Genomic DNA, 20,950 nt, shown 5'->3' with positions numbered 1-20,950 from the left:
GGCCCCCAAGGCCTGTACAACCTGCTCCCCACCTGGCCCCTCTCTGGCCTCACCCCCCACCCCTTTCTCCCACAGTCATTCTGCCCTGGCCACACTGTTCCCAATACACATACACCAGGTACATTCCTGCCTCAGGGCCTCTGCACTGGTCCTTTCCTCCACGTGCAACTCTTCCCCTAGACAGCGCTCACACCTAATTTTCTTCAAGTCTTTCCTTATCAGAGAGCACCTGACTACCTCATTTAATTGCAAATCTTTCATGTTTTTGTCTTTGTTCCACTGACATACCCCCAGCACTTACCAGGTACTCAATAAATGCTAATTGGATGAAGGAAGGGAAGAATCTGAGCATGTGACCAACAGAAGGTAGGAGTACCTCCCAGGTCACTGTCAAACTCCAAGCCACAAGAGAGGGGAACAGGAACTTGAAAGTAGGTCTGCAGTTTCTCCAAACCATCCCAAGCCTCCACCCCAGGCCCCAGTAAACAATGCCAGACTTGGGATCCATCTCCAACATCTGCCCACAGAACTAGCGGCCCAACGTTATATACACTTGAGCCCAGATATTCCACTTTCTCGATTAAATGGGAGTTCCTGGCACACCTGGACATGTCTGCTGTCTCCTCTGTGTGCACCTCTCCCCCCTATGGCCCCCAACTCAACCGCATGCCCTGAGCCTGGAAGACCCCCCCAGTGAAGCTTTGTTCTGAATGAGCGGAGGAGGTGGTCTTGTTCACACTAAGTCTTCTGGAAACTGATACTGCTGGCTGCGAAAAGCCAGGCCTGGAGCCTCTCTCAGCCTTCCACAGCGCTCCACTCTATCAGCTCCTGGCACGAGCGACCTCCTGCATCTCCAGGGAAGGACACTGACAAAACAGTCGCTTGGTAACCCACCTCAGGGCCCTGCTACTCTCATGAATCCTTCTTCCAGTCTCATCTACAACCTTTCTGCTAAGAGAAAGGGATGATCCTGTTTTCTCTTAATTAGCATCACTGGAGCAGGAAAAACAAGAGGGTCCCTAGCCCCTCACTAATGGGCTTGAGAAAGGTAACTTACTAACTGTATCATGTTAATTACAGTCACTGAGACTTGATTTCCTCATCTGTAAAATGGGAGTAATGACATCATCCCCCAGGGTTGCTTACAAAGTTAAAATGCAGTATCACATGTAAAGTATTTAGCACATAATAGGTGCTCAACAAATATTAATTTTCTTTCCCTTCCAGTCTCTCCTCCAGATAAGTTCAGCCCTATTTCTACAACCCTTCCTCCCTCGTTCTTTTTTCTAAGTTTTGAATCATTGATAAAATTCTCTTTCATCATTTTCCACTGGATTCCCCTTCTAATATAAATCCTCAGCTTCTAATAAGTTTTTTTTTAAAGCCTGGCCCAATTATAGACTTGGAGAGTCTACGTCATAATTCCTGCATGTTATACTTCCCTCCATATACTCTTTTAGAAAACAAAGCAAATCAGAGGATCAGTTTATTATTAAACTGAGATTTAGAAATGGAAGAAACTAAAATGTTAAAAGACTCTTCTGCAAGCCCCGTGAACTTAGAGGCAGGTCTAAAGCCTCACCCACACCCCTCCCGTTCCTCCGTGGCTCCTTCTCTTGCATCAGAGGAATATGATGATGACTGATTAGACAAAGTCTGTCATACTCGTCAAGATCCTCTGAGGCAGGAACCACATAAACACAAGCATCATAACTCCAGTAAAGAGAAACCAGAAAACCCCTCTGCTCTGGGACCCTACCCATCCGGAGCTAAATAAATCTGAAACAGAAGATCAAAAAGGATCTTCCACATGGGTAACAGAAAATGTCACCAGCATAAACAGGAAGAGAGATTAGTTCAATAAAGGAATACAGTCACATCTGTGGGTCTCAAGTAAGATTTTTGCTTACTTTTAACTTCCCAGCATATAACTCACAAGGTTATTAATACGGACTCCTACTGTTTTGGGCAAATAAACAGCTGCTGACGCTTTGTGCCCAAACCACTTTATTAGAGCTTTCCTTTACAGCAATTGTTTTTTTCCTTTCCAAATCCTGAGAGGCTCAGACAGCTGAAAAAAACAGAGAGGACTAAGGCAGAACGAATAACAAGGAGGCAGCCTGTGTGGGCAGGGAAAACAGGGCAGGGCCTGCTGGGACCCTCACCGTCCTCTTTACGACTCTTGGACAAAGTCACCGTTCAAGAGCAGAGGACAGAAGACACAGATGTGGTGCAATCAGAAGGGCTGTTTTTGCCACGATGCCAGGAGTTACCATTAAACAGAATTTACCAATGTGAGAAGATGAGGATGGCCAACCATCCAGGTTTGCCCAGGGTTGAGGGGCCTCCTTGGACCCAAGAATTTCAGTTTTAAAAGAGTGAAAGTCCTGAGCAAACAGGACAAGTTGGTCACCCCAGGAGCCCCATGACTGTGCCAGTGCACGGGAAAGCACTCAGCTCTGGGCCTGGCATATTGTAAGTGCCCGAAAGTCACGTGTGGAATCTGAATGAGCTCTGGCCTGCAGCTCACACAGTCTGCTTTTCCTACGAGGCCAAGTTCCTGGTTGGGGGGGGGGGGGGGGCGGGCACAATCATCCAAGAGAAAGAGCTTTCCAGAGCCTCCTTGCTGGCACCTCACTGCCCCTTCCAAACAAGGCCTTCTCCCTCTGGCACCGCAACCCCAAGGTTCCTCACTTACACAAGGACAGACCCAGCCGCCTGCCTGGATCCCTTTCCCATCAGTCTCCCTCTTGAACACAATCGCTGATAAAATGATCTCCCAGCCCCTTCTCTGTGAGACTGTCATCTTCTTTTCACTTCTGGGGAGAGCACAGATGCTGAAGACAGTTTCCCTTCTTAGCTCCACCACCTATCAGCTTTGTGACCTGGGGCAGACTAAGTCGCTACGTCTCAGTGTTCTCACCTCTAAAACTCTACCTCACCATGCGGTGAAGATAAAAAGCAATCATGCATGGACCGCACCTAGCCCAGTCCCTGACACACAAGAATAGTTCTCTTCCTCCGTTCCTTCTGATACAATCCAGCTTCAATTCGTTACACACCTGTTGCTCTTAAGATAAATCAAGGGTTTGGCTAAGATTCTCATTTGGCATTTCTGTAGCTTTAAATCTCTCCTTAGCTTTCTAACTCCTATAACCATTGGCCCAAGCAATTCTGTGCTGTTCTCCGAAGTCCTCATATGCCACTAGCATGACACTTACAAGCGCAAGTTTCAAACCCTGTCCTGCCCAGGTCCCTGAATTGCCTTCCCTCTCCTCCAGGACCTCAGCTGCCTTTCACTCTAAGTCCCCAGGGGCCACAGATGGGTGCGCAAGTCAGACCAGTGAAGCTAAACAAGGTACCAGAGCTTAAGATGTGCTCCACTTAAGGTGCTCCACTCAGAATCTTAAACTCTGGACACTGGTGGAATGAACCCATTCATGCCAAAGAGTTAGCCTAAGCCTCCTCTTTGGGCATCATTTTCCATTGTTCTCATCTGTCCTGAGGAGATGGGTGCTGATGCCACTTCTCTGGATCTCTCCAAACACCATTTTTGTCTTATAAAGGACAGTGATAACAAACATAGCCCAACAAGGTATGTCTGCCAGCTCCAGGACCATTTTAGCAATGCCATCATAGAGGAAGTCTGTCACTACCTCACTGGGGCTGGACACTTAAGGCTTTCCACTGGCATTGTTAAGGGCAGCTTCATCTCCCCAAAGCAAACCTTCACAAAACTGAAACTGAACATTGGACAGTGAAAGAGAACTACATCTCAGAAATGCATACCCACTGACTGGGAGGGTCTGTTCCAGCAACATATTTTAATCTATAATTGTGTAGCCAGAAAAAACTACCAAAGCATTAGTGTTCATATAATCGGGAATGCTCTTGCTTAAAGCTCCAGTTGGCTGCATTCAGCTGGGTCCGTAAAGAGTACATAGACCCACACAGAAGATTCCAGAACAGCAGCTGTTCCCAGTTGCTGTCACAACATATTGGAGGTTGGAACATTTGTGCGGTAATTTGTTATTAACAATAATTTAAGCACCAAAGCGTATGAATGATTAAGGTTAACTATAAATTGAAGGAATTTCAAGGTTATCAGATTCTCTTGCATATTAATATGCTTTTTTAAGTGGGAGAAAAAGGGATGGAGTGCAAATGAACACAACATGTTAGGACACGCATCATCCTGGCCCTGCCCTGGGGCGTGTGCCCTGCATGTGAAGGCATGTGTGTGAGGAGGGGGGAAATATTGAAAATGCCTGTGCTCAAGCATTGCATTGTGGAATGGCACTAACTCTGACCCCGAAGGCAATGTGAGATTTGATAAGATGACAACTGTAGGCACAATGGAATAATCAAATCTCTGCAGAATTCAAGACGCTCCAGCCCTAGGGAGACTTTCAAGGCCAGCATAAAAAGTGCAACCCACCGTTCATAGAATCTAGACCATCAACCAGCAGACCTAACCCACTCTGCCCCTTGCTTTCTACCACAGTGCCCGTCCCACATTTATAGACTTCTGCCCCTCCCACTTCATGCATAATCCTCTCTCTCCCAAAATTCCACCTTGGTGCCTCCTGACTACATTCATCACTCATATTCAGCTTGGTGTTTCCCCAAAGGACTTTCTGTGCAATATCACCTCCATCTGGACTGCCCTCCTACATGCTTCTCACAGGGCAGCCTATCTGTCCTAGTCTCCAGAATTGAACCCAAGCAACGAAAAATAAAGAGACCCCCAAGCCCCAAATCAAAGCAGTAGCCCATTCAGCTTTCCAAGTTAAGTCAGAAATCCTATAGGATGGTAATGAAGATGTTCCAGTAACCCTGTATGTGTCTCTGGATCCCATGAGCATCTTTTGCAAAAACACAGACCAGCCAAACCCAAGTAACTGAAGCTGAACTTCAAGGCCCTCACAAACCAGAAAACCAGACTGTGGCTCTCCGGCATTTCATTCTGAATTCTCCTTGAGATTCTATATCAACCTACTTATCAAGGGCAAATAACAATTTATGTCAAGTGAGTGGGAAAGGATGTGGAATTCATTTATTTTACAGCCTACACACTTCTGGATAAAAATGAAAATTCTCTGGCCACGCGAAAAAGTTGTATTCTTTGGCAAGGCTTTTCTATTCCATGTAGATGTGGTCCTGGGCTATTAATAAAGATAATTGGGCTCAATCTCTAAATTTTGCTATTGAACTCTCTCAAAATATCAATCTCTGTTACTAATATAATTTTACATGCCACAGTTCATTCTGAAGGACAAATAGGTTTACTCTTTAAATGACACCCTTTCCTCAAATAATCTCCAAGCATTTAGCAAACATCATATCCTATTCTTTATAACCTTGCCAAGTCAGGAATCAGATGAGAAGGACACCAGCCAATTCTTAGTGACATCCAAAAGCCATAGGGGACAGAAAAAAAAAAAAAAGACTCCCAACATCCAGGCCTTGGATATTTTCTGATTTTTAGGAACCATATATGCGTTTGTACTCTTGGTGAGGCAACCTGCTGTTACTGGCCTGATGTACATTAATATGCACATAACATGCCTAATAAAATTTTAGGAAACAAAAGCAGTTAATAATCCATTTCTCCCATTGTTGGAATGATCTTGACTAAATGAAGTAAGATAATGGATTTAGAAATTAGTCATATAATGTAATACACTATCAATCATGGTATTCAGAAGGGTAAATAGATGTTACAAGAACACCACCCAGGAATTCAATTTCCTTTTAGATTTGTTTACTCTCTTGAATTCTTTATGCTACCATCATCCCTCACAAAAATCTAACACTCTGATATTTCCTTTCTCCCAAAACAATGATTTGCAACCCTTTCTTTAAAAAGAAAGCATAGCCCTTTTAAAAATGAAATATTTTACAGAATTCCAAATATAAGACAGATGAAACAGGAACAGCATTGGTTGCATGGAGGGGAGAGAATGGGTACCGGCGGGGTCCAAGAGACCTCACTTGACCCTCTTATTTCTTTTTTTATTTTTAAATTTATTTATTTTATTTATTTATTTATTTTTGGCTGCTTTGGGTCTTCATTGCTGCGCGCGGGCTTTCTCTAGTTGCGGCTAGCAGGGGCTACTCTTTGTTGCGGTGCACGGGCTTCTCACTGTGGTGGCTTCTCTTGTTGTGGAGCACAGGCTCCAGGTGCACAGGCTTCAGTACTTGTGGCACGCGGGCTCAGTAGTTGTGGCTCGCGGGCTCTAGAGCACAGGCTCGGTAGTTGTGGTGCACAGACTTAGTTGCTCCGTGGCATGTGGGATCTTCCTGGACCAGGGCTCGAACCTGTGTCCCCTGCATCGGCAGGTTGATTCTTAACCACTGTGCTACCAGGAAAGCCCAACCCTTTTATTTCTTAAGTCCCAGGACAAACCTTCCAGAAGCTTGGGGCTCTTGGGGACAGAGTTTGAAAATCACTACCCTAAGGTATATGTGTAAAGCAAAAATTATGTATATAAAATAGAACACAGGCATAATATATATTTCATTAATTAATTAATGATATCTGGAAATAAAACATATATATAAAACACACAAATCGCAAACACTGATATCCCAAGAGGAAAAACTGGCAAAGGACACCAATACGAGGTTAAAACAAATATAGGGCTGGGGGGAAGATACTAAGTTCTACAGTAATCAAAGAAGTACAAAGCAAAAGAATAGAACATTTGACAGTGGTTACATCTGCCCAGAAAAAGTTGAAGGACAGCACCCAATGCTGGCCAGCCTCCGTGAAACAGGTACAATAATACATTGCTATCGGCTGTATAGAAAGACTTTCCTCTTGAAAAACAATCTTTCACAAAAATGTTCATATTCTTTGAATCAGCAGTAATCCCACTTCTGGAAATACATCATTAAAATCGTTCAGAAGAAGAACACAGTGAAGTAAAGATGTTTATTTCTGCGTTAATTATAATAGAAAAGCAAATGTTAAGTAACAGGCAAGTGGTTAAATCGATAATGGTATATTGATGGCGCAATATTATGCAGTCACTAAAAATACAGTAAAATTTCTCTTTAAATATCCTCCACTTAATCGCCTCTCCAGATGAAGCATGCTTTCATTCTCTCCATGAAAAACAAAACAAAACCAGGATGCCTGTGTCCCTCTGTGTCAGCTTCTCTCTCCCACCCCATTCACATCTCCTGCTAACAACTGAGCAGTACTCCTACCAAGAGTCCACTGGGTTTGTTTCCAAATGTGTTTAGACTCTTGGTACTTATCATTGTAACAGCATAATTTAATTACATATTATATAAACCAATGGAATATCATTGCTAAAAAGATGAGAGCTGTTCCTAAGAAAATTAATTTAAAGCCTTGGAAAGACTTATAAAGTTAGTCACATAACTAGCAGTCAAATTACTCGTGAACAAAATCACTGCAAAAGACCAGACAAAAGTCATAAAAATTTAGGCTACTACACTGCTTCATAAGCATCTTCAAGTTCTCAGTGAATGTTAAAGAAAACAGAACTAGAAGTCAGACTTTGTAAACAGCACCTTATGGGAGTGGTTCATTCAAGGAAGATGATCAGAAAGGCAATGGGCAGACCCAGCCCAAAGACAAAGCCTTGGCCTTACATCAAAAGGCTGACAAATAAATGCATATTTTGAATAATATTAAAACAAAATATTTAATGTATGTATGTAATATTTTATTTTATTCTCCTCTTTAACCAGTTTCTCAATAAACTAACTTAAATCCCAACTGTGTTGAATAAGAGGGATTCTATCGTCCTTTAAAAACGAGTTCACTACAACAGGGGCCCGGAGTGCCTTGATTCACCACTGTATCCAATTTCACCTCCCCAGTGTGTTGCCTGGCACATACTAGGTCTCCAATAAATAAGGATTAAATCGATAAACTATGTAGCAAATATGGAAAAACTGCTTCTAACAAAAAGCAAACTGAGGAAAGCAGAATATTAAATTACATGTAAACCACGACTATACCTTCGTTTTTAAATACGGAGGCAGATGGACAAAACTAGAAGGCAATGCTCAAAATACAAAACAGTTGTTTTAGGTTAGAATGAATTAGAGGCAATTTTATACATGTTAAAATATTTTCTTCAATATTGGCACATTCTTTTACAGATTCAAAAAGATACTCATCAAAAAAAAGAGGGGCTTCCCTGGTGGCGCAGTGGTTGAGAATCTGCCTGCCAATGCCGGGGACACGGGTTCGAGCCCTGGGGTCTGGGAAGATCCCACACGCCGCGGAGCAACTAGGCCCGTGAGCCACAACTACTGAGCCTGCGCGTCTGGAGCCTGTGCTCCGCAACAAGAGAGGCCGCGACGGTGAGAGGCCCGCGCACCGCGATGAAGAGTGGCCCCCGCTCGCCGCAACTAGAGAAAGTCCACGCACAGAAAAGAAGACCCAACACAGCCAAAAATAAATAAATAAAATTAAAAAAAAAAAAAGATGTTGTTTTGGTTTCTACTGGACTTCCACAATAAGAAGTGAATCCACATTTCCATTTCTTAAGCTCTGCAACACTTCAGCCTCCTTCGGCACTTTCTACTTAACCCACTGCACCACCTGCAGCAATCCCATCTTTCTCCTCCTAAGACCACACGTGTACTAACACTTATTTTGTGTTTCCAATCTATCAGGATGCTCTTTTTAAAATCTGGAGTTATCCACCCTCTCATTTACCATCTATCTGGTTAAAAAAAAAAAATTATCAAAACTGCAATTTCCATTCCCAAGAGATACCCAAACACCATCTAATTAAATCATTCAATCAGAAAACAAATTAAAATGAACTACCACTGCAACCCCCAAGAGGAAAATAAACTTTTCAGTCATGACTGGAATGTAGCTTTAGGGTGACGCTCCAAAGCCTCTCCTAATTGCAAGTCCTATGGAGCAACCAGCAGAACATTCTGTGACATTTGCAGCTTCCGAGACAATTTCCCTTCCAAAGCAAAGAGGAGCCTGTGCGAGGCTCCAAAGCAAAACAGTCATTTGAGAATGGAAATGCTTTTATTATTGACTAACCAGTGTGCACTGGGGACCCTCACTGTGTACCCATTCATTCATCCACTCGTCCATCCAACACGTACTCTCTGAGGAATGTGCCAGGAGCTGTCCTGGGTGTTCCACGAACACTTTTTAAGTGAATGTAACCTCTGCCTTTTGGCATGAAACAAAACAAAACCCAGAGATTCCTGAGTTTAACTATGGAAGAGTCTCCAAGTGGAAAGGCTATGACTCCATCATCCCTCAGCCACCCTCTGAAGTCTCTAAGTCTGACACCCACTCCCACCGTCAAGTGACTCCAGGAGAGCACTGCTGCCCCTGGGACCCTCTGGCCCTCTTAAGAGACAGTACAGTATGTGGTTAAGAACACAGATCCTGAAGCAGCATTAGCTGGGTTTAAATCCCTGCACCTTAGGCAAATCATATAACCTCTCCGTCTGTAAAACGGAGCTAATATACCTACCTCGTAGGGTGAGAAGGATTAAATAATTCGTTATACGTAAAGCATTTAAAATAATGCAGCTGCTATATAATTTTTAGCTATTATTATCATCCCTATTCCCCCTCAGCTCAGCAGAGTAAACCGGATGGCTCAAAATGCTCTACTAACTAGAGGAAACTTGACAGTGGAATACACACAATCAGCCCGTATCATCAAGGACGAGCCTTTGATCTATTCCTTCCCCACCCTCTGCCTTCAGAGAGCTGCACTTGGCCAGTCCCAAACATAGTAGGCCCCTTACTTAAGGAGGTAAATCCCTAAATTTAAATTCCCCAAATACTAGCTCAGGGATGGCTCCAGCACCACCAGGGGAGCTGTCACTAGTCATGGCTATGCCATCATGGCACAACCAGCCAAGCACCCTCTGCCCTCCCCCTGCTTCACGGCTAGTCTTTCCCAAATCATTGACCCTTCCCCAAGCCGCTAGGGGTTGTGGCTTCTGCCTTTCCGCCTGAGAATCTGGTCATTTCTGAATATCTACGGGACTCATAACACAGTCATTGCACATACACAAGAGAACTGGAGCAACACGTTTTAAGAATCCTGCTTCCTCTTATTTTCCCGTCTCTCTCAATTTTTTCAGGTATATATTTGAAAGTTCCGAACAAGGCACAGCTATAAGATTTCTTGGGAGCAAAAGCACAAGGCCTCCTTTCAACTTCCACATTGCACTCATTTTCATGTACAGCCTTATAAATCATGTGACACGGTCCACATTCTACATGATAGGGGGGCACTCTGGGATGAGTTCATGGGTTAATAATGTCTCCTCACTGCTTCCCAAAGTAGTACCTTGCTCACCTCCTCCCTGACCAGATCAGAAAGCACAAGAGAATCATTTTCCAGAAACATAAACACACACACACACACACACACACACACACACACACGGAATCTGTGAATGAAAATCTCTTAAAATCTGTGGGCAAACTGGAAATGTCAAAGTAAGGTATGGCCTGTGTCTCCCTGGGAACATTCTGAATCACCCTGGAGCAAACACTGCACTTCTATTGCTGACTGTCAATCTGGACCCATGGGATGGAAAAGGACAAGAAACACAGCAACAGGCACCATCAGATAGATAAATTGGTCTGCCACGCAAGCCCAGTGGCAGGCTGAGAGGCAGAGGCAGGTATGAAGGAGAGCTGTGAACGGTGTCCTTTTCTGGGGAAGTGTCAGAGCCATGAACTTAACTTGAAGCACCATGGATACGTATACCTCTCCTGCACTCACCTGAGCCTCCCCCTGGGAAGGAACTATTCTGTACACGTGGGGAAACAAACCAAATGTAGAGAGAGCAGCTGTCCCCACGACGGCAGGGGCAGCAGATGCAAGGGTTGGATCCTGACACCCATGTGTCAACAAAAGAGAGTGCTCCTGGGGGAGAAATATTCAACCAGATGACGGTGCCAAGGTCTGCCGGGTGCTGAAACCAGAGCCTAGCAGGCCTGCCAGGTTTACAGGTGAACTAGGCTCAGCTGGCCCTGCCCTGCCCTTAAAAAGCAGACATGCCTGATAGAAAACAGGTGGAGCAGAGGCGAAGAAACGAGAAATGTGAACGTGAGACACGGGCATGTGTGTGCACACACGGCCGGCAGGGCCCAGAACTCTCTATCCGCTGCCTCTGACAGCTCATCGAACAGGGTCGCCTGGGAAGAGCGCTCCGTACCCCATCCTCCCCTTGGTCCCAGCCCTGGCCTCGCGCGCAGTCACTCGGCTCAGCCTTAGACTCCAGACCTACCCCGCGCGGGTCTGTCTGCTCTGCCCCAGCCGCTCCCTGGGCCTGAAAATGGAGCTACCGGAGGGAATGGCCTTCACGGCAGCCCGGGGCGGGTTCTCGCGGTCCTGGCCGGAGGCACCACCGCAGTGAAGAGAGCTCCAAGCTCCCATGCTTCTTCCCCGCGCCAACACCTGCTCCTGGAGAGGGTCTTGGACCCGCGGGTAGTGGTGGGAGTGGGGACCGCTAAGGTTCAGACAGCCCTCCTAGCCACAGAGCCCGCTGCACTTCCAACAGCCTACAGGCCGCTCACGGCGTGGCTGGAGCTGCGCAGTCTTCCTAGCTCCGGCTCGTCCCGCAGCCTGTGGGTCCTAAATGGCAACGGCTGGGGCCGCTCGGGCATCTCGCCGTAGGCCCTACAGCGGCCAGATGAGCTCGATTGCCCGCGCGCGCTCCCTTGTACACCCACCAACATTCACACGTACGCACACCTTGAACTGGACCTGTGTTCAACCCTCGAGCAACCAGCCGGTAGCCACACGCACACTGGGACTCGTGCGCAGCGCGCCACCACGCCGCCAGCGAGCTGCACACACCCGCTCGTGGAGCCCCGCGCACACACGTGTGCCCTGTAGAAGCGCGCAGGGCCGCAGACACTGAGGGTCCCGCTCTCAGGCAAGAGCGTACACGCAGCCCCCCAAGCGTCTGCGGACTCAGAGCCCCGCAGTCGCTCGAGAGATGCCTACCAGCCCCAGCGCACCCCGCACCGCTCTGGGCACTCCCTGGCCCCGTGGGCGGCCCAAGTTTCCCGGGGCGTCCGTACCTTGGATATGCTGCTTGATGACATTCTCCAGATGGTCCAGCCGTTCAATAATCTTCAAGGTGTTCCCTTTGTCTTCCTCCAGCTTCTTGTCGGGTGCCGGCTCCTGTCCCCGCACATACACGCTGGCGATGTAGTTGGTGACCCAACCCACGTAGAGCAGACAAATGATGTTGGTCATGCCGCTCAGGATCACGCAAGTGGACACCAAAGTTTTGGTCTTTCTGGTGCACACCATTCTGGGCTCCCTCCTCCATATAGAGCTCCCGGGGGCCCCTCCTCTTTGCGCACCCCGGACTCCCCTGTGCTGGGCTCACACCCCCTAGCACGCCTCCGGCCGCCGGGCGCCCGAGCACCTAAGTCCCGACGTTCTCCAAAGCCCGGACCGCTGGCGGTGGAGCCGCGGTGCCCAAGTTTGGAGCTCCCGCCGCTGGTCGCCCGGAGAGAGAGCTTGACAAAGGAAATGAGGTGGATTTTTTTCTTCCAAATTAAAAATCTCCGAGCCCTTCTCGGAGCAGTCGCGGGTGGTCTGCAGCCGCGCGCCCTGATACGCACGTCTGGGAAACTTTGCCACAGCCTGTGTCCGCGGCCGCGCCGCTTCCCATCGCCGGGCGCCGACTGCCTTGGCGGTCCGACCGGCCCGCGCTGCTAGAAGGACAGCGGCGGTGGCAGCGGCGGCACGGAGAGCCGCGGACACAGCGGCCCGGCCCCCTCCGAGCGACAAGCGCCGCCACCAATCGCGCTCCGGCTCGGGAGAGGGGCCGGGGCTGGGCGGTCGCAGACCAACTGGGAGGGCGCGGGGGGCGGAGTCCGGCCCCCCGGCCCCACCTGCTGGCCGCCCTTGGCCCCCGCCCTCCAGGGACGCTCCACAGCCTCCGCCCGCGCCCGCGCTGGCTGCCCTGGACCAGAGGCTCCCGGGGAGGGCGCGCCGCCAGTCCCAGCCTTAGGTCGGCAGAATCCACCTCTAGGGGGATTCCACCTCTTGCTCTTGCGCAGGAACCTCCAGTCTTCCGGAGGTCGCTCGGTTCAGCGCTCCTCACTCCACCCGGCCGCGGGGCTTCTCGCGCTGATCCCACCGGCCGGCTCCTCGGCCCTTTATCTGGTTGCCAGGACGCAGAGAGGCCAGGGAAGCGTGGGCCGGATCGCCTGTCCTGTCTTGCCCTTGATCAGGCCCCGTGGGCGTCCACTTCTTCTTTGGCTTCACTTCGACCTCCACCCTGTCAGCCGGCTTCCTGGATATCTCCAGACTCGGCAGCTGTCAAAGGAGCCAGCCCTGTTAGGACTCTCTTAAAATATTCTGGACCACCACCACTACCATCCCCCTCAAAGATTTTGGCCCCTGGCTAGATTTTTTAAAGTCTGTGAGGCTCCCAGGACAAACTGTGTCTTGTAACCCCGGTTGTCATTTATGTGGGACCAGGCTCATCCCAATATGTATAGAGATCCTGCACAGAAATATCCCTGGGGGTTTAAGCTCTCTGTGAACTGTTAAGTCCCTGTACATGCTGTTTGTGATTGATGTTAGGGAGGAGAGAACTGTGCCTGACAGTAGAGGGGCATGGCTGGACTCCAGTGACTGACACTACTTTGTTTGTTATTAGAGCAAATATTTATTCCTGGTATCCCCTTCTGCTGAACACTCACTTCTTCTCAGAACCTGAATAAAATTCCTTCAAACAAAGACTTTTAAAAACACAGATTTCTATCCTCTTCTCTATCTGTGGAGTGCATCTTCCTGTCCTGAAGAATGTCGCTTTGTGTGCCAGCACTCCAACCAGCCGTGGTCCTGGTACCCAAGGTGGCTCCCTCATGTGATGTCTTCTGGATTCAGAGAACTGCCCTTGTGAAAGACAGGAGGCACAAAACCAATGAAGGGGCACTTTATGGCCATCAGCCAGTGCTTTGCTTACAATAACTCCCAAAAGATGCTGTGAAAACAGACACCAACTAGAGATCTTGGAAGATTTCTCTTTACCCATAGCTGGGAAAGAGAACGATAGCTGTGTGTCGGATACAGAGTAGAGGAGGATAGTATGTATGAGTCAATATGTATGCGAAAAGAAAGCACAAACTATTTCTGAAAAAAAGTCAAGGTACAGAAATCTGCATCCATGAGGGAATAAAACTTGCTCTCCCTTTCTTTTCCTCTGGAAGTATAATCAGGTCACAAATGGAGGGTCTGGACTTTCTTCTGATTGGATGCATTTACAAGCAATGGCCTTGAGTACAGCTAATGGCAAAGGTCTAATTATTCCTTCCGTTCCAAACTCTCTCCCAGGAGGAGGCCTGGAAGTTCAGCTCTTCCCAGGATCTTCCTAAACCACCACACACAAGGCTGGACAGACAGGAGCAACACTCATTTTTCACATTCTTAATGGAAAAAAAAAAGTTTAAAAATAAGGTTCAAGGAGAAAAAGTGGATTGTGTGACCTTATATTTTGGTGCAGCTGGTCCTGTCATATATTTATAATTGTGAAGGGGCTGAATGCAACAAAAGAAGAATGAGGAAAAGGCTCTCCTCTCTGAAAGGTCACAAGGTGGAGCTGAGCAGTTCAAAGAATATTCACTGGAGGTGCAACCAGTCTCCACGACTCTAATCCCACATCCACCACTTATTAATTATGTGAGCTTGGACGAGTTTCAAAACACCAATGGGGTTCAGTTTTCCCTTATGTCAAATGGAAACAATACTTGCTGAAGAACTGGTTGTGAAGATTAAAAGAGAGAATGCACCAGAAAGGGTTTCATTAGTGCAGGATGCATAGTGGGTGCTCAGGCATGTGAGGTTTCCTTCCAGGATATGGTGAACTCTATGGGGTTCCTTGAACTCCATTTGCTGTTTAGCAATACTTTGTTTCCCCACCGACCAATAGCAGTTCTCTCTCCCCTAATGGAAGTTAAAAGGAACTAAAACTTCAGGCAGCAAGGTGCTTGTCTTGCCTAGCTGAGCTCCAGCACATTGACTTTCTATTTATAATGTCTGTCTTCACCATCAGCAGGGCAGTGATCTGCATAGGTTGATAGGATGTTCAAATGGACAGCTGGTTTCAGGGACTTTTGACCCCAGGACCCCCTAATTCCCACTCAAGACCCCTAATTCCTTGTTTTTAAACAAGTGAATTGGATGGGAACACAAAGACTTAACTCAGAAAGATTTCACAGTCACGAGGACAGAAAAGAGTTAGCCTCTATGGAAGCCCTCCTATAAATAATGCCTGGGTAAAGATTCATTTCTTTGACCCTCATTTCAATGACATTCAATCCAATAAGTAATTATTGAGCCCCTGAGGTTCTGTCTGAGTGACCAGTTGCCCTGGGCCCTGCCCAGTTTACTGCAAACATGTGGATATAAACTAAGTCTCACAGTCTCAAGATGGCCCTCTTTTCTGAGCCTGGAAAGCTGCTAAAAGTCATCAGGGGATCACTGTGAAGTTAATCAGATAATGGATGTGAATGGGCCTAGCAGAGACTCTAGTACAATATATTTCTTTAAACTTATGCCTAGAATCTGAACCTAGGGTCTCCTTCTACTGCTGCAAGAGGAAAGTGGGTACCTTGAAGAATCTACACAAGTGGCTAGAGATCCTTGATAGGGTCTTTGCGGCACAACCTTTGGATTTTACCCATCTTTTACACGGGGTAGGCAGCTGCCCTCTTGAGGTGATTTGGGGGGCAGGCAAGTAGGACTTATTACCCACAAGTATAGCCACTCTATCATCCCACCAATACTGGCTACATTCAGAATATCTCTGATACCAGAGTTGGAAAAGCCAGTCATTCATGGAATTTAACTCCTAGTTGATTACATTCTGAGTGGGGTGCCCTGACTTGAGGGCTAAAGAGGAGCAGGGGACCAATCTTGGCCAATGGCAAGTCACTCATCAGAGAGTGGTGTCAGTGGTCAACTATACCCACCAGATGGCAGCACTGTGCAAAGCCTTGGGGCCAGAGGTGCCAACTGGGATTTGGGGGCTACAGGGGAAAATGAGCCTTGACAGTGGAAAGTCTCAGTCCCTGGGCTGGCTGCATGGGAAGTGGGTTTTCCAGATCCCTAGGAGAACAGGGATTACTAGCAGGGCTTCCAGCAGGGAGGGATGCAAGTTTCAGAGACAAAGGCTGCAGAGAAACAATAGGTCCAAGACTGGATTCTGCCAAGCCACAGGAGTGAGATGCTATTGACAGAAAAGGCACACTTCTGAGGCCTGGATGGTGAACAAAGTGAGGAATATTTGTTTAGTACTCACATTGTGTCAGGCCTAGTATTTTTCACATGTCGTCTCTTGAGCATAGACTAAGGAATCCAGAGAGCTGGATTCATATTCCAGGTCTGCCATGTACTAGTATGATCTTGGGCAAATTACTTAACCTCTCTGTGCCTTGGTCTCTTAATCTGTAAAACGGGAATAATAATACCTACCTCCTCCTAACAGGGATGTTGTGAGCATCAGATGAACTCATGTATATAAAGCACATTGAAGGCACTATATAAGTATTGGCTATTGTTATTTTTACCATCTCTGAGCACCAAGGTATGTGAAAGGTCAACAAAAAGAGAGACAAGCCACCCAGAAAGAACTTTCCTCTAACTAGGAGAAAAAGGTCCTAGAAACTGACTCTTGGCTCCTCCTCTTTCACCTTGTTGAAGGACCCAAAGCAACTCCTAGCTGAATCACAGGGCAGACACTCACTGGAATCTAACCATCTGTCTACTTATTCATCCACTAAGTATTTCTGAGTGCCTGTTCTGTGCTAGACCCAATGCTGGCTGCTGGTAACACAGAGATGACTTACAGACCTGCACCCGTTCCCTCAAGGAGATCATTGTTTAGTGGAAGAGGCCGATAAACAACTGTAACACAGCCTGATAAGCTCTTAACTGATATACTATATTAATATGAAAGAGAAAGGCACAAGCAGTTGACAGACACACCAAATTCCTCCCAAATAAGCGATCAGGCAACTTCCGAACAGCTCTGCTTGCATTCAATCACTGGACAGCTCTGCTGGGTGGAATTTGTTCTTTAGACCTAGAGGAAAATCTTTGCAAGACAGTTAGTAGGCCAAGGATTGATAGGCAGAATATATAAAGAATTCATATAAACCAGCAAAATAAAGAGGCAAAAGTATCCAAATGGAAAATGGGCCAAAAATATGAATAAGGAGTTAACTAAAGAGAAAGTATAAATCTCCAATACACATGTGAAAGGATGCATAAATTTGTTAAAAATCAGGAAATACAAACACAACAATGTAAAAAAATTATACTCCAATGAAGATGTTAAAAAAAAATCAGGAAATACATTTTAAAAATATAGGCACCATATCTCACCTATCAGATCAACAAATTTAAGGAGATGATTTTCAAGTATTAGAGAGAGAGCATAAGAGAAATAAGTACTCATATATCCTGTTGATGGAAGTGTAACTGGTACAATCACTTTGGAATGCAGTTTGGCAGTAATGATGAAATTTAAAATGCACACGCCCTATGACCTTGTACTCAAAGTGTGGTCCATGGACCAGTTGGGTGCTTATTAGAAACGCAGAGTATTAGGCCCATCCCACATCTACTGAATCAGAATCTGCATTGTAACAAAATCCTTAGATGAGTCACACAGACAATAAAATCTGAGAAGAAATACACATGAAACTATTAACCATAGGCTTTCTTTGGGAAAAGAACCATGATTAAGGGTAGTGATCAACTGCTGAACTTCTTACCCAGTTCATCTGTAACATCTGAATTTTTATAATGAATACTTCTTAATGTTATACTTTTGAAATTCAAATTATTATTTTTAATTTTAAAAATAATTCACTTTGTTGTGCTAAAATATGTGCTTCACACTGGTTGCCATCCTGCTTTGTGGCCTGAGCTAGTCTTGTAGGTACTCTAAGCCCGTTTCCCAATCTGTAAAAGAGGGATAATAATTACACCTCAGGGCTTCCCTGGTGGCACAGTGGTTGAGAGTCCACCTGCCAATGCAGGGGGACACGAGTTCGAGCCCTGGTCCGGGAAGATCCCACATGCTGCAGAGCGGCTGGGCCCCGTGCGCTACAACTACTGGGCCTGCGCTCTAGAGCCTGTGAGCCACAACTACTGAGCCCACGTGCCTAGAGCCCGTGCTCCACGACGAGAGAGGCCACCACAGTAAGAGGCCCATGCACCACAACAAAGAGTAGCCCCCGCTCTCAGCAACTAGAGAAACCCTATGCACAGCAACAAAGACCCAACACAGCCAAAAATAAATAAAATAAAATAAATAAATTTATTTTAAAAAACAATTACACCTCAGCCCAGCCTTACGCTGGTAGGCTTTGAGCACAACATACCAAACATAACTCAACCTCTGACATTCACGATGATGATTCTTCATCATCAGAAAAATGGCCATCCTTTATGGTTTATGGCCATAGGGAAGAGAGCAATACCGTAGGAGGAAGACTTCCCCTTAATGGAACAAATATAAAAACATGCACACACACACACACACACACAATTCTAGTTGTAGGTGTTTCCTATTGAACAAAAATGAAAGGATCATCAAGGTACGGGACTACTTTCACCATGTAGTGAAAGCAGGAATGTTATCAACCACCACCTCTTTCTTTTGCTCACTCAGAGCCATTTCTTAGTTTTGTGTATTTTACATAAATAACATTATGTTGCCTGCGAGTGGAGATGCGGTAAAACATTTGGCTTCCTGCTCTGTATTATTATTTTCTTTCTTTCTTTATTTTTTTGTGGTACGCAGGCCTCTCACTGTTGTGGCCTCTCCCGTTGCGGAGCACAGGCTCCGGACACGCAGGCTCAGCGGCCATGGCTCACGGGCCCAGCCGCTCCACGGCATGTGGGATCTTCCCGGACCGGGGCACGAACCCGTGTCCCCTGCATCGGCAGGCGGACTCTCAACCACTGCGCCACCAGGAAAGCCCCCCTTCCTGCTCTTTAAAAGGATGCTCAGTAGGAGATACGTTGATTAGGGAAGCAATAGAGCATGATGGTTATACACAGGTAACCAGACAGGCTTGGGTTTCAGTTCTAGATCTGCCATTTACTAGTTTTGTGAATCGGGGCAAGTTGCTTAAGTTTCTATATTTCAGTAACCTCATCTGTAAAATGTAGTATCTACCTCATAGGGTTGTTGTGAAGATTAGATGAAATACTATTTGTAAAGCTTGGTACTGAGTCTGTGGTAAGCATTCAACAAATGTTAGTTTTCATAGTACTTAACACTTTTATTTAGATAATTAATTATGGTGTTTCATTTCCAGTTCATAACTATACATATTTTATAGCATATATTGAGGAACCTAACTCTTCTGTAGCCCAAGGACTAAATATACATTTTTAATGTTTTATTACTTAAAGGGATAAGTATCAGTTCTCTATACAATTTATATAAGTAACCAAGTAAAACTATGCAGAATAGCGATGTGTCTTGTTTGACCACCTAGACTTCTAAGGCAGGTAAGGTATACAAGTACTGTTCAATCCACAGAGCACTGTTCACACATATCTTGTCTTAATCTTCACAACCACCCCATAAGGTAAGTTATTATCATGCCCATTTTCCAGATGAGGAAACTGTATTTAAGGCAAACATTAATAAGTAAAAGTAGTAGAGGGCTTCTGACTCCAAGTCCAGTACTCTTTCCATATACCACATCCCTCCTGGGTATCTGTTAAGGAACATCTATCTTCGGTGAAGGAATAACTGGCTGATTAAGATCTCAATAAAAAAAGGAAAAAAAAGAGAACTCCAAAGTGAGACACCTCTTGGAAGTATCTTCATCTCAAAGAGGACTGCTAAAAACAGAAACACTGTCAAACCCTAATTGGATGTTGTCCCCTGAGCAAGGGAAAGAGCTACTAAATCCCCCCTTTCCAAAGGAGAGAATCTGGCTGGTGAAGTGGGGGAAAGGGAAGTCACATTGATTGAGCCCCTACTGATAGCAGAAGTACAGTCACAGATTTCCTCAAACCCATGAAAGGTGCTTTCCTGCTAACTCATATGGGCTTCAGGAAGGCAGAAGAAATGAGATGGCGAAATGCCCCTCTTCTTAGAAAATGCCTGGAGGCTCCCCTCATGCCTGGTTCAAAAGATAGAAACCTCCTTGAGCTGCTTCACAGCACAGAGCCCTCCTTCCCAAAGCCTCAAAGGAATAGCACAGGACCTGTGTGAGGGATTGCTGGTGCCCGTCAGGCATAAGGAGAAGCCAGTGACCTTTTCAGGACTGGTATGTGATGGTCTCGAGCATTACTGGCCCATAAGTATGTTCTGTGCTTTGCTGCCAGCCAGATGGTAAATGAAACATTCAGCAGACACACAACCTCCTCACCACAGTGAGGTGACTGGCTTGTTCAGAACAGAGTGATTTTGGTAGAAAGCACAAATTGCAAGTGGCAAGAAGCAGCTGGGAGAGAGTCAACAATCTGCTTCTTGTGACAGAGCCAGAGACCAGAGCTGGGGACAGCCTGCATTTGCAACACACCCAGAGGCCCTCCTCAGAGAACTGTGGAATCTGTCATCACAAGACTTCTATAAACTTGGTTCCAAGACAAATGCAGATGCACAAAAGTACAAAGTACTCAGATGGATGATTCCAGATAAAACAGCTTCAGCAGGTGCCAATGGATAGGCTGATGTGGCAGTATGTATTTGCAGATACCAATATAATCACTCTTCTGACAGAGTCCAAATCCAAAGTGCATCTAGGTATTTACTAGTCATTCTCCACTGTGCATGGAATCCCTTATCCAGGCACTTGCAAGCATGATGAGGGAGCTGACAGACTCCAGAATAGAGTGCTTATTCTGTGTTCCCAAGTAGTTTGACAGAACTACCATACAATCCAGCAATTCCATTTCTGGGTATT

At 46.1% G+C, this 20,950-nt stretch overlaps 1 protein-coding gene across 1 annotated transcript in view; it reads right to left on the bottom strand.

The window, feature by feature from the left end:
* GALNT18 (polypeptide N-acetylgalactosaminyltransferase 18) overlaps positions 1 to 13,369 on the bottom strand; it is a 353,583-nt gene extending 340,214 nt beyond the window's left edge. The window contains exon 1 of the mRNA XM_022555677.3: positions 12,074 to 13,369. Within this exon, the coding sequence (XP_022411385.1) occupies positions 12,074 to 12,308 (235 nt within the window). The 5' untranslated portion in view covers positions 12,309 to 13,369. The remainder of the gene's footprint in view (positions 1 to 12,073) is intronic.
* Positions 13,370 to 20,950: the final 7,581 nt, after the last annotated feature.

Source organism: Delphinapterus leucas, chromosome 7 (assembly GCF_059928025.1).
Source record: "Delphinapterus leucas isolate spDelLeu-1000000601 "Yukka" chromosome 7, BTC_Dleu_Yukka2, whole genome shotgun sequence".
Lineage (NCBI taxonomy): Eukaryota > Metazoa > Chordata > Mammalia > Artiodactyla > Monodontidae > Delphinapterus > Delphinapterus leucas.
The sequence above is the reverse complement of the archived record's forward strand: the minus strand, read 5'-3'. Positions and strand labels throughout refer to the sequence as shown.